The sequence below is a fragment of the Centruroides sculpturatus genome, unplaced genomic scaffold, assembly GCF_000671375.1.
Source record: "Centruroides sculpturatus isolate CEXI.00-Female unplaced genomic scaffold, Cexi_2.0 scaffold3108, whole genome shotgun sequence".
NCBI classification, from domain to species: Eukaryota; Metazoa; Arthropoda; class Arachnida; order Scorpiones; family Buthidae; genus Centruroides; species Centruroides sculpturatus.
This window is the reverse complement of record NW_019387315.1, coordinates 1,774-13,488: the sequence shown is the minus strand read 5'-3', so window position 1 is coordinate 13,488 and position 11,715 is coordinate 1,774. Positions and strand designations below refer to the sequence as shown.

At 27.7% G+C, this 11,715-nt stretch overlaps 1 protein-coding gene across 1 annotated transcript; it reads left to right on the top strand.

The window, feature by feature from the left end:
- The first annotated feature begins 1,745 nt into the window (after nt 1-1,745).
- On the top strand, nt 1,746-8,948 carry LOC111616355. The gene is made up of 5 exons (XM_023357773.1): nt 1,746-1,899; nt 1,988-2,147; nt 6,208-6,296; nt 8,314-8,533; nt 8,745-8,948. Exons 1-5 carry the CDS (start codon nt 1,774-1,776, stop codon nt 8,915-8,917), a joined length of 768 nt encoding a protein of 255 aa, XP_023213541.1. The 5' UTR covers nt 1,746-1,773; the 3' UTR covers nt 8,918-8,948.
- The last annotated feature ends 2,767 nt before the right edge of the window (nt 8,949-11,715 follow it).

Genomic DNA, 11,715 nt, shown 5'->3' with positions numbered 1-11,715 from the left:
AAACAAAAATTTTTGTTTAATGTAAAGATTCTGCTATATTATTAAGATCAATATGCTCAATTTTAAGCTAGATTGAAAACTAATAATTTTAATGACAAAGATATTAATTATGATTTTTTTTTTCATGTAACTTTTTATGCTAAGTAGTTTTTCTACATTTTTCTTGATTACTACAATCCACTTTGTAAAGATTCCTGATAGTTAAGTTTTTTACCATTTCAAAAACATCTTTTAAATTTGCTTTAAACTATGTTCTTCAATTTTCCCACTTTATATGCACTTCTCTCTTTCAGATTTCTTAATATAATGTCATCTTATTTGTATAGGTTCTTTGTTTCTTGGTTCTCTTCCACTGTCAAACATTTAAATATTACTCTTAAAATTGTATTCTTAACTTTGTGTTGTTGATTTTCTTCCATGTATTGTTTCATGCACATTAGGAAGAAATTGTGAAAATTTATTACTGTAATGCTAACAAATAATTAAAAATATAATCTTTGAATNATTTTTTTTTTCATGTAACTTTTTATGCTAAGTAGTTTTTCTACATTTTTCTTGATTACTACAATCCACTTTGTAAAGATTCCTGATAGTTAAGTTTTTTACCATTTCAAAAACATCTTTTAAATTTGCTTTAAACTATGTTCTTCAATTTTCCCACTTTATATGCACTTCTCTCTTTCAGATTTCTTAATATAATGTCATCTTATTTGTATAGGTTCTTTGTTTCTTGGTTCTCTTCCACTGTCAAACATTTAAATATTACTCTTAAAATTGTATTCTTAACTTTGTGTTGTTGATTTTCTTCCATGTATTGTTTCATGCACATTAGGAAGAAATTGTGAAAATTTATTACTGTAATGCTAACAAATAATTAAAAATATAATCTTTGAATACTTTCTATAGAAATGACTTTTATTTCTAATAAAGCTTTTATAATTCAAAACAAATATTATGAAAGTATAATATAATATAATATATTTTATCTAATAAATATGTATATTAGACATTATTATGTTTTAATACTCACTTTGCATTTGATATTTTATTTTTGACTCATATTTTTTATATTTTAAACTTTAAAATCTGGCAAATCAGGCTTTACAAATTTCAATATTTATTTGTTCATATCTGAATTGTTTATATTAAAGATCAATTATGACTTGGATTCATTTGTAAACAAGATGTTATTGACATCAATTTAAATAATAAAAATACAAATTTTTTCTTAATACAGAATGGTGAAATTTTTTGTTTACTTTTTTATTCCAGTAAAAATTTTATATAAGTGCTTTCTCATTAAAATTAATATAATTCAATTTTGTTATACATATTACAATGCTTAATACACTAATCAGTGTAAAGTTAATTTTAAAAAAAATTATTGCCAAATATACATTCTATATTATTTATTAACTTTAATCATTGAAACTATGATTTATTGTATAAATCTGTTAAAATATGTATTTGACAAAGAAAAACATTTAGTGATATAATTATAATCTGAACTTTCATATTAATAGTGAAATAATTATACTTTGAACAAAATGTTTTTGACATATTACCTCCAGATTTCACTAAAATAAATTCCATAAAAGAATAACCTATAAAGTAACTTATTTTAAATATCTAAATGTATAGTAAATAAATTTTTAAATTTTTTATTAATACATATTTATGTTCTTTCAAATAATTGAATATGTAATTGTTTAAATGACTTTTCATTTTTCTTTCTTTCAGCTTGAAGAAGTCTTAGATGTAATATTAAGTATAATGGAAAATCGAGTTGTTAAAGATCAGTTATTTTTATTAATGTATGAGCCTGGATGTTCAGAATTGCTTTATTGCCTTATTATAAATCCAGAATTTTCTGAAAATTTAAAATTAAAAGTTTTAAAGGTATAAACATACATTTATGCTTAAATTAACACATTTTAAAACTTTTCTCTCAAATTATTTTTTTGAAATGTAAAATAATAATTTCTAGGTAATAGCAGGTTTACTTAAGACAGATAAAGTATATGAAAAATCAAAATCTCGCTTAAGATTACATGATATTGGATTTGGAAGTTTAACAAGTCTTCTTACAACATCTAATGTTACATCAAATATGATAAATGTATTAATGGACCAAATTCTTATGACAGGTAATAAAACTTCTATGCTTTTAATTTAAAAAAAAATAATATACAGTGGTGCCTTGTATAACATACATTTCGAATAACAGACACTGCAAACAACAGACTTTCTGTTTGGCCGTTACGTGACTCGAACAACGGACTTTCCGTTCGGCAGTTACGTGAGGCAAACAACTGACTTTCTGTGAACAAGTGCAAATGATGTTTCCATTTTTTGCTGTTGCCAATGATAATCTGCTATTTTTATAATATATTATTATTATTAGAATATATTATTAGTATATGTGAAGTACAGAGCTCCTGTTGGGATTAGGCTTGCTCCCTTGTTTATTACGTACATCATCTCAGTGCATTATTCAAGTGTTGTGCAAATCATGGCTTCTAAAAAACAGAAAGATGATTTCAATTGAAACAAAGCAAGAAATCATCAGAAGGAGTGAAAGTTGACTCCTCTCGTCAAATGGGGAGAGATTAAGGAGTTTACCAACACTCATTATCCAAATAGAGCTGAGGTCAACAGGATCAATGATCTCTACAATGACACCATTGCCTGTCATTTCTGACAGGTGCTGAAGAAGAGAGAGAAACAGACCACTTTGGACATGTTTTTCAAGAAGCAAGCTGCCAAAAAACAAAGGATGGAACATGACCCTGCAAGCTCTGGTAGCCTCTCCTGAATCTAACTCCGATTAAAAAACAATAAAAAGAGACCTGCTGCAATGTGTAAAAAGTCTGTATCTGTATGAATGTGTGAAGAAAGTGTTCCTCCATCTCCTCCNAGGATGGAAGATGACCCTGCAAGCTCTGGTAGCCTCTCCTGAATCTAACTCCGATTAAAAAACAATAAAAAGAGACCTGCTGCAATGTGTAAAAAGTCTGTATCTGTATGAATGTGTGAAGAAAGTGTTCCTCCATCTCCTCCTCACAACATCTGACTATCCGGCATAATTGATGACTGCTCCATTTTCATTTTTTTATGGTACAGTACAGTTATTTTATGCTGTGGAACGAATTATATGTTTTAACATGTATTTCTATGGAAAAATGCATTTTGTATAACGGACTTTTCATTTAACGGACGTGCACCTGGAATGGATTAAGTACATTATACAAGGCACTATTGTACATATTACTGAGAAAATTAATTATTAAGAAATTAGAATGTTTCATAATCATAAATTGTTTTCAATAGTTAATTTGAAAGTATATAGTAATCAAATTATTTTAAAAAAAAAAAAAGCTAAAACATTTGAAATGTCAATTATACTTAAAACACACAAGTATAATTTGTCAAATATATAAATTCATGTTATTTCTACATATATTATATATACAGAATTTGATTTAAAAGTTTGTCCATAATTTTATAATTAAAAGAAAAATATTTTTACTCCTCAAAATACTGGAATAGTAAATCGGAATTATACTACACCGGGTTAAAGTAAACAATAAACAAACATACCAGGAACCTGTTGCCAGTGTGAATTGCATTCGCTTAACAGTCATTAGTTACCTGAAGAAGAACTTTCAAGTTCAAAATTGTTCGTAATGCTCTGTTTTTCTGAGAAGCACACCGGCAACAGGTTCCTGGTACATTTGTTTATTGTTTACTGGAATAGTATTAAAATAGTAAGAACTGGAATAGTATTTTTTTCCCAGAAAAAATAATACATTCAATTCCTGTCAATATGTTATTGGTTTATGCAAAGTCTCTGTTAGTGCAAAGTAGATTTACAGTCCCATGGATGAGGATAGGCAATTCAATGTTAATAAATATGGTTAATGCATAACATTGGTTAATATGTAATATTAAGCTTGTCTTGGTCTGATGAATTCAATAACAATTGTATTACATTGTTTAATACAAAGCACACTGCTTCGAGTTTCCCTGAAGCCACATGAGCCAAAATGAAAAAAAAAAAAAAAACACAAGATACATCATGATCAGAGCATGTTTTTTGACTTTAATTTGTTGGCCACAATACTTATGATGATAATGTTGTCATCATTGGCAATGTAATTGCGTGCAAATGCCACCCTAATAATGTTCACTCCAACTCAAAAATTACTTCTCTTATAGTTGGTGCTTTGTAGATTGTGGCACTGTCTGTTGAATGATTACTTAAGACATGAACAATGGAAACCATAAATTTTGTTTACTTTTTTATTCTCATGGGCACTAAGAGGATTTTTTTCAAGCTTATTATGGGTTTGGCATTGCCCACAGTAGCACAGCCAGGTGTGAGGGATGGGGTCTGATATATCTAAGACATACTACCCCAAAAAATTTCTGTGATTTTTAAACCTGCCCAGATTTGAATCTGAGTTTACTAGAATAGTAAGCTGATGCCTTAACTATTTTGGTTATCTCATCAGTAAGGAAGTTCACAGGATTGGGAAATTTTTCAATTAAAAATTTATAGTTTTATGAAATAGTTCTTATTATTAATTGTTTTAATAATGGGAATAATAAAACAACCAAATTAAAATATTAAAAACTGTAATTTGTTTTTAATTTTAAAGTTAAAAAACCATTTCTATCAGAATCCAAGCAAATAAGCTATTTTTAAATTTGTAAAGACTTACATGTATTTAACTCCTGGATTCAACTTGGCAGTTATATCCAATAGATTCAATCATTGTTGTACTGACTTTAGCCAATGTTGAAAAACAAACATTAATTTTTTTTCAGCCACTGTATCTCAATAAAGTGCATGTTTGGAGTAACACACAAGTTTATTTGCTTGTTTATTTTTTTAAAACATCCAAATAAGATAAAACACAGTGAAATAATTAAGAGAAAATTTAGCCTTTTCTGTTTAATGGTTTGATCATTGATTTTTTGTAGTTTACTTAATACAAAACACATTCAATAAAACCTATAACATCCATTAATGAAAATTTTAATGTGAAAACTTTGATGAATGTTTTCGATCTTAAAGAAGATCTGCATCAGGTCAATAATTATATTCCAAATTGGAATGTGCAGAATTTTTCAAAAATTTCAAAATAAATAGAACAAAAACATAATGATGTAAATCAAACATATAGGTAATTTAGAAAATTCTACATTTTCTGAAGAATTAAAACACATCAAATAATTTTGATGAGAATATAGAGTTGACTTCATATCAAAAACAGCAATATTTTGAGGAGACAGCCATGTGTTTGGAAAATCAATGCCCTGGATGTAAAATTATTAGTTTAGAAGTGATTTGAAAATTTAATGAAATTACTTACATGCCCAAAATGTTATCAGCAGAATTTAAAGATAGAAAAGCATGTTGTATGCATGGCAATGAAAATCAGGTAATAATGACATAAATTAATTAATATTATTTTGCAATATTTTATGTTTTATGTGTATCTAATTTATTTTTATAATTATTAAAAAATATTACCGATTATGTATATTTATATGTTTGATTTATATCATTAGTGTTTTTGTTCTATTTATTTAAAAATTTTTGAAAAAATCTGCTCTTTCCAATTTGGAATATCATTGTTCACCTAATACAGATCTTGTTTAAGATCAAAAACATTCATCAAAGTTTTTTACATAAAAATTTTTGTTACTGGATATTAAAAGTTTTGTTGAATGTGTTCAATAATTTGTTGCAGTTATTGAGAAGGTAATTTTACTTAATACAAAGTGCCAATTTTTAAGTTTCTTTATATTTATATTAATGGGTTTGACTGGATTTGATTCAGATTCAATTACATGCTTTAAAAATAGAGCAAGTTTAAAATCTTTGAAAAAATTTTAAATTAAATTGTTGACAGCGGCTTCAATAATTTTTATATAATGGTATTTAAATAAAAATTATAATGTAGAAGCATATTCTTTATTGTTAGTAATAAAAAGTATAATATGATATCAGATGAGAGTCATAAAATTATTTCTTTAGTAAAATTATTATTTGAATATACTGCATATAAATTCACATATATGTATATAATAATTCTACTTTTCTGTTAAAATTGAACCTTATATCAATTTATTAACATTACAGTTTGATAGATAATGTTAAACTTGTGATATTATTTGTTAAAAATAATTTATTTACAGAAACTTTACCAGCCTATCAAGGTGCTGTGTTACTCTTGCAATTTATTAGAAATATGAATATTGACATTAAGCTTGAATCAATACAAAAGGTATGAATCTACAACATCTTTTTAATTATTGAATTTTGGGGTAGATAAACATTTAAAAAGATCTGNTTCTATCTTTTCTAATTTTATTTATTTTAATTATATAGAATTGTTACTTCCATTTATAAATTACCAATAGTAATTTATGAATATTTGAAATCTTTATTAACTTTTGTATGTATTACGTTTTTTCATCTGGACATTCTCCAGTAATGGAAAAGTGACTGAAGAATGTCAGAAAGGTCAAACAAAAAAAATCATACATACATACATACGAAATTGAATAAGAGAACAATTAAAGAAAAGTTAAGAACCCAAAATGCATATTGTTTTTGATATAAGAAATATGATAAAGTTAAGCTCAAGGTTTCTGACTAGTGTATAGTTTAATGAATAAAAGAAATGTTTTAGTCATTAAATAATTTAGAATACAAGAAACTTGCATCCAAATGATGAGAATTGAGTTGACTTGGAATTATTGTTGTTGAGTACTTAACTGAAGATATTTTTATCTCATACAATTGGAATATAAGGTTATCTTACATAAATCTTCAGGATACTCTGTTTGCTTTTGAAATCTGTCTGATAGCTTGTGGATTGTGGACAAGTTTACAATAAACCAGTTTAACTCATTTTGAGATTAACCATCCTCAAGCAGTTTATTAGTTTTACTCACTTTGTAGGATGATAATTTTAAGATATCTCCATAACTTGTATTTTAATATTATTTAATTTATACAGACTCAAAATAAAATACAGTGGTGATGTACGTACAGGGTGGTTAGAATTTAAACTGACAGTACTCAGACTTGTGGAACCAGCTAAAGTGAATCAAATGAAACTCAGTACACATATTATTCAGATCATGATTAGAGATTTATGGGGGAAAATTAGTTGTAATTTTCACCACCAGAGAAGAATTAGGCACTGTTAGGCAAAAATGTATGTTTCTGGTTGTGGGATTTTTTTTGAAAGATCATGTTTATCAGAGGCAAATGAACTCCATATCAGAGTTGAAGCTCAGTATAGTGTAATGTGTCTCTCAGATTCCTCCTGAAATTTTACGTGCAGCAGTTGATAACATGATTTTATGATTGCGACATATGGTTGACAGAGAAGGATCTTACTGTGAGCACATACTGTAAATGTGTAAAATGAAATTTTATTTTTCTAATAAAATTTTTTCTTCTTGTCTTATAATTGTCATCCTTACAGTGCTATATTTTTCTCTGGTGGTGAAAATTTCAAGTAATTTTTTTCCTTTGTAAATGTTTTCCCCATGATCTGCTTTGCATGTGTACCGAGTCTCATATGATTTGGTTTAATAGAGACTGCTCTACATGTGTCTGAGTACCATCAGTTTGTAACCACTCTGTATTAAAACATTGAAATTAAAATTAGAATACAAAATTTAAAACTTAAAATTAATGTTTTTTTATACTTTATTTAAATTCTATTTTAATTGTATATGAGCTGTTTACAGGCAAATCTATTAACTCTTTTTGTTATACAAAAAATGTAAAATTAATACATCTTTGGAATAATCGTTATAATTTTATATGCCATTAAAAGCTACACCTGTAATAGTAAATTCTAAAATGCTTATTACATTTAAAGTTTAAAAAAGTTACAAGTTTAATTACAAAAGTTACAAGTTTAAAAAAGAATATATATCATTTTATCAATTTCTCTATTTTTTTGTTTCTTGAGTTAATCAATTTGGCAAATGAATGGCTCATACACATTTGAATTATTTTAAAATTTTTGTGTATATATTTTACATTTTTCCTAATTTTGATCTTCCAATATTAGGAAAAATAGTTTTTTAAAGAAATGAATAGTAGCTTATGTCTTAAATGAGAACATAAATTTAATTAAAATATGCATCAGAGTTTTTATTTATAATAATTTAAAAGAAATAATTATAGAAAATGATACTGTTAATTAGAAATTAATTATAAAAACTGTTCATTTAAAAAAAATAAATGAGTTTCATATAATTGTTTTATTTTTATTTTAGCTTAAACAATCGCTAAATCGTAGCACATCCAATTGTGTAACCATAAGCAAGCTTACTGGTTGGCAGGAATGCTTATTAGGATTACTTATAAAATATCCTGTATCAGATAGGAAAGAATCTTTTTCAAATATACCTACTAATTTAATTGATTTCTCTTCTGATATCTCATCAGATATGTCACCTGAGTTTAAAAATGTTTCAAAAGCAGAAAATAGAAATGGTAAGTTGAAAAATTTGCAGCTTTAAAGGGAATCATTAGATTAGTCATATTTTGTCTTCTTTATAAGTTCATGAAGAAGGAACATAACAAATTCAGAATATTTGTGTAGAATTCTTTAGTCTTGTTTTCTTTTTGCAGATTCTAATTCTTGAAGATTAGTATTAATTTTGGATTTTAGTTTTTGCAATTTTAAATAAATATTTTTATTTAGAATCTCCACGTACGGGAAGTGTGAGAAGGTTATCAAGACGTGCTTCTTGGTCTCAGCATAGTATAGAGGAAAGTGTTTCATTACCTAAAACACCACAATTACTTATGCAATTGAGAGAACATATATTTGATTTTGATTTTCCAAATCTTTTAAACAGGCAAGTCCTAAAATAAATTTTTGTTAACTTTTATAGCTAAATTAAATGTACACCGTTTACAATATAATCAACTAAAATATAGTGATAAAATATTAAAAATTTATATATATAATTAACTATAAACAGATAAATTTAAATGTCAATTACTATATTGCAAAGAAATTGTATATATCCTGCTTAAAACATATAACTTTGATATAAGAAAATTTATCATTATATCAAATTAAGTAAAAAAATATCTGAGAAGTGATGAAAACTGTATATTATTAATAATATAGAATATAATGACTGACTGACTGGATTTTGTGGTTTAGCCATTGTTTTATATTCTTTCAAAACACTAAGCATTTTAGTCATTATTTATAATTTCTTTGAATAATATATACTGTATATAAATCATACAACACTGCTTGTTAAGTTTACCTATGATTCTTAAATTAAAATATGTTTTCAACTCCCTTTGAGTCTTCAGTTTTTGTACATTTCGAATGATGTTTACAATTTTATATATATATATAATTGTATAATTGTAGAATGTAGAAGGCAACAAGAGGGCAGACCTTTTTGCCCACACAGCCCCAGATAGAATATATCACTGCTCATTCAGCAAAATTCTACCTTCCTGGCTCAAGAAACAGATCAATTAGATTCTTGGAATGCCTAGCAAAACAGATGGGATAGCAGCAACACTGGAAGACTGACACACAGCTTCATCCCCAACATCAAACTCAGAAGAACAAACAAGTATATCATTCCATCTTTCCAGTTGACTCAGCTTCTAACTGGTCATGGCAATCTCAATACTTATCTACGTAGGTTCCTCCACAAAACTAATGGCCTGTGTACTTGCCAGCTCAAAGAAGAAGAGGATCCTATACCCACAATTTATTACTGCCCGCTTTATTTGACTCAAAGAAGGACCATCATCAGGACTATTCAAATGAAAACTACCACTGGCCTTGCAACAGTAGGACTCTCATGGATAATATAAGTATCCACAGGAACCTTGTGGAATTTGCTCATGGTATAAACAAACTGAACTAACTCTGCCCATTCTGGCCTGTTCTCCCTCCTCTCCCTGGTTCCTGCTTGTGTTCTCACTGCACCAATTGAATCTTTGAATTCTGGACTTTTATCAACATCCCAGGACATTTTGTTTATTTGTTCACTGTTCTTTATTCTGCACATAATTTTATTGTTTTAATCTATATATATAAAATTGCTTGTCCTGACTGACTGAATGACTCACTCAGTCATATTTTATATATATGTTACTGTGAAAGACTGAAATTANCATAATTTTGATAATAAATTATATATTTTGAATAAAAATTATACATATTACTATATTTCTATATTTTATTGTATTCAGTAACATATTATTGGCATATTATATATACTGGATAGTTATAAAATAAGCATCTCTATTTTGAGCTGTAGCTTGAAGGAATAACCCAAATGAAACCAAAATTTAAGAAAGGAGGAAGAAGAATGGAACAAGAGGAAAAAATAGTTTAAAAATTGCCAATAGAGTGTGCTGTAAAGTTTGAAATGTAATGTGTAATGCAAGAAGAAAGAATTAAGGTGCAAAAACCAATGGCATACTGGTATTGGAAAATATCACAGTGTGGTTATGCTGTCGCATGGCATTGATGATCTAGTTCAGGTTACACAAAAATTGTCAATGCCATGTGACAGCATAACCTCACTGTGATATTTTCCAATAAATACGAGTATTTCATCAGTTTTTGCACCAGTATTACACATTATATTTCAAAGTTTACAGCACCCTCTAGTGACAATTTTTTAAACTATTTTTCTCCCTTGTTCTATTCTTCTTCCCCCCTTCTTAAATAGTATGTGTACCAATTTTGGTTTCATTTGGGTTATTCCTTCAAGCTACTAACAGCTACAAATAGAGATACTTATTTTATAACCATCTGGTATATACTAATTATGGAATATACCAATAAGTTATCAGAAAAAATCTAGCAACAAGTTGCTTAACTTTCCTAGCAACATTTAAAATTGTTTGTGTGGCACCATTTGTTATGAATTTAAAATATAAAAAGTTTTTTAATTAAATAATGTAACAGATGGTGCCACCAAATGTTGCCAGGAAAGTTATTCAACTTGTTGCTGGATTTTTAATCCTTGTGAGGCCATTCTCTGTTTTGTAATGTCAAGAAAGGCAAAAAATTTGGGGGGTTTTTCTGTATATATGGATGTATTTGTGTGTGGGGAGCACAATTTTGTTCACCCTCTTTGAAACTTAATAACTCCCATGGTTTTTGTTGAAATTTTCTGAAAGTTTGCAGGGAGGTTTGTGTATCAGTGGTATTGATGCTATTAAATTTTGATGGTTAAAGGTTGAGGGGTAGGGAGATAAAGGGGGTCATGTTATATCTGTAGTAGGGTCTGACCAAATGATGATTTTACTCATTATTAGCATTTACAATTTTTTACAAAACCTGTCCCTATCCTCAAAATTTTCTGAAATTTTCTGAAAGTTTGCAGGGAGGTTTGTGTATCAGTGGTATTGATGCTATTAAATTTTGATGGTTAAAGGTTGAGGGGTAGGGAGATAAAGGGGGTCATGTTATATCTGTAGTAGGGTCTGACCAAATGATGATTTTACTCATTATTAGCATTTACAATTTTTTACAAAACCTGTCCCTATCCTCAAAATTTTCTGAAATTTTCTGAAAGTTTGCAGGGAGGTTTGTGTATCAGTGGTATTGATGCTATTAAATTTTGATGGTTAAAGGTTGAGGGGTAGGGAGATAAAGGGGGTCATTGGTTCAAATGGTCCAA

What these genes read in the sequence shown, in the direction of transcription:
- LOC111616355 (XM_023357773.1), top strand. Translation starts at nt 1,774, where the DNA reads ATGGAAAATCGAGTTGTTAAAGATCAGTTATTTTTATTAATGTATGAG. An exon ending in GGACCAAATTCTTATGACAG is followed by an intron (nt 2,148 to 6,207) that starts GTAATAAAACTT and finishes ATTTATTTACAG; the next exon opens with AAACTTTACCAGCCTATCAA. An exon ending in AGCTTGAATCAATACAAAAG is followed by an intron (nt 6,297 to 8,313) that starts GTATGAATCTAC and finishes TTTTTATTTTAG; the next exon opens with CTTAAACAATCGCTAAATCG.